This window comes from Nansenia antarctica, assembly GCF_963989245.1.
Source record: "Nansenia antarctica genome assembly, chromosome: 14".
NCBI classification, from domain to species: domain Eukaryota; kingdom Metazoa; phylum Chordata; class Actinopteri; order Argentiniformes; family Microstomatidae; genus Nansenia; species Nansenia antarctica.
In genome coordinates, this window is record NC_137684.1 from 26,324,510 (window position 1) to 26,325,280 (window position 771).

A 771-nucleotide genomic window follows, 5' to 3' on the forward strand; every position below is an offset into this window, starting at 1 on the left:
CACTGAAGCCAAGAGGAAGCCCCTGTGGATGTGGAAATGATCAGCATTATGCATCTGCTGTATGACGGATATAATGATGGATTGTTATGAATGCTTACAGTAAATCTTATGATACACTACAATATCAATAAAATGCACTATAATGCCTTATTAGTGTGTTATTAACTGGTAGTTATTAACATGTTGGCTGTTGCCAAATTTCCAACTGAGTTGTTTGTGATTGCAGGCCGGCAGCTGCACCATGTCCTCAGCGCAGGGCGGGGACATATCGGACTACCATCTCAGTGGTGAGTGTTTGTGACAGCGATGCCACCCTCATACTGATTCTGCTTGGGCACACACTGCATAGCCACTGAGACGTGTCTGTGTGTGTGTGTGCGTGTGTGTGTGTGTTTGTCCTCACACAACCCCCCTCAGCCTAGTTCATTCCTGTCAGAGTGCTGTTCACAACTTTATATGACATTTTAAAGAATACTCGATGTATTCCTGACACCCTCACACATGCCCGATCTGTTCTAGGATTTCTCCGTCTCTTGTTTTGAAAAAGCGAGACAGAACTGTCAGGTTTAGCCACTCCTTAGAAGTCATTCTTCTTGAGATAGAGACAGCCAGCAACAATTGATTATGTCTCTTTTAAGTCCCATAAACCTTCCACCCCCCCTCCCCATCCCAATCTCCCTTTACCCCAACAGTCCCCCACCTCCCCCTCCTCCCACAAGTGTCCCTCCCACCAAATACCTCCAACCCACCCGCCCAATCACAGCCCCCCGC

At 47.2% G+C, this 771-nt stretch overlaps 1 protein-coding gene across 1 annotated transcript in view; it reads left to right on the top strand.

Moving 5' to 3' along the window:
- Positions 1-241: 241 nt before the first annotated feature.
- The window catches only part of syt12 (synaptotagmin XII), a gene marked incomplete at both ends in the record, with an annotated part of 11,739 nt that continues 11,209 nt past the window's right edge, over positions 242-771 (top strand). The window contains one exon of the mRNA XM_080544994.1: positions 242-287. Coding sequence (XP_080401120.1) covers positions 242-287 — 46 coding nt within the window. The remainder of the gene's footprint in view (positions 288-771) is intronic.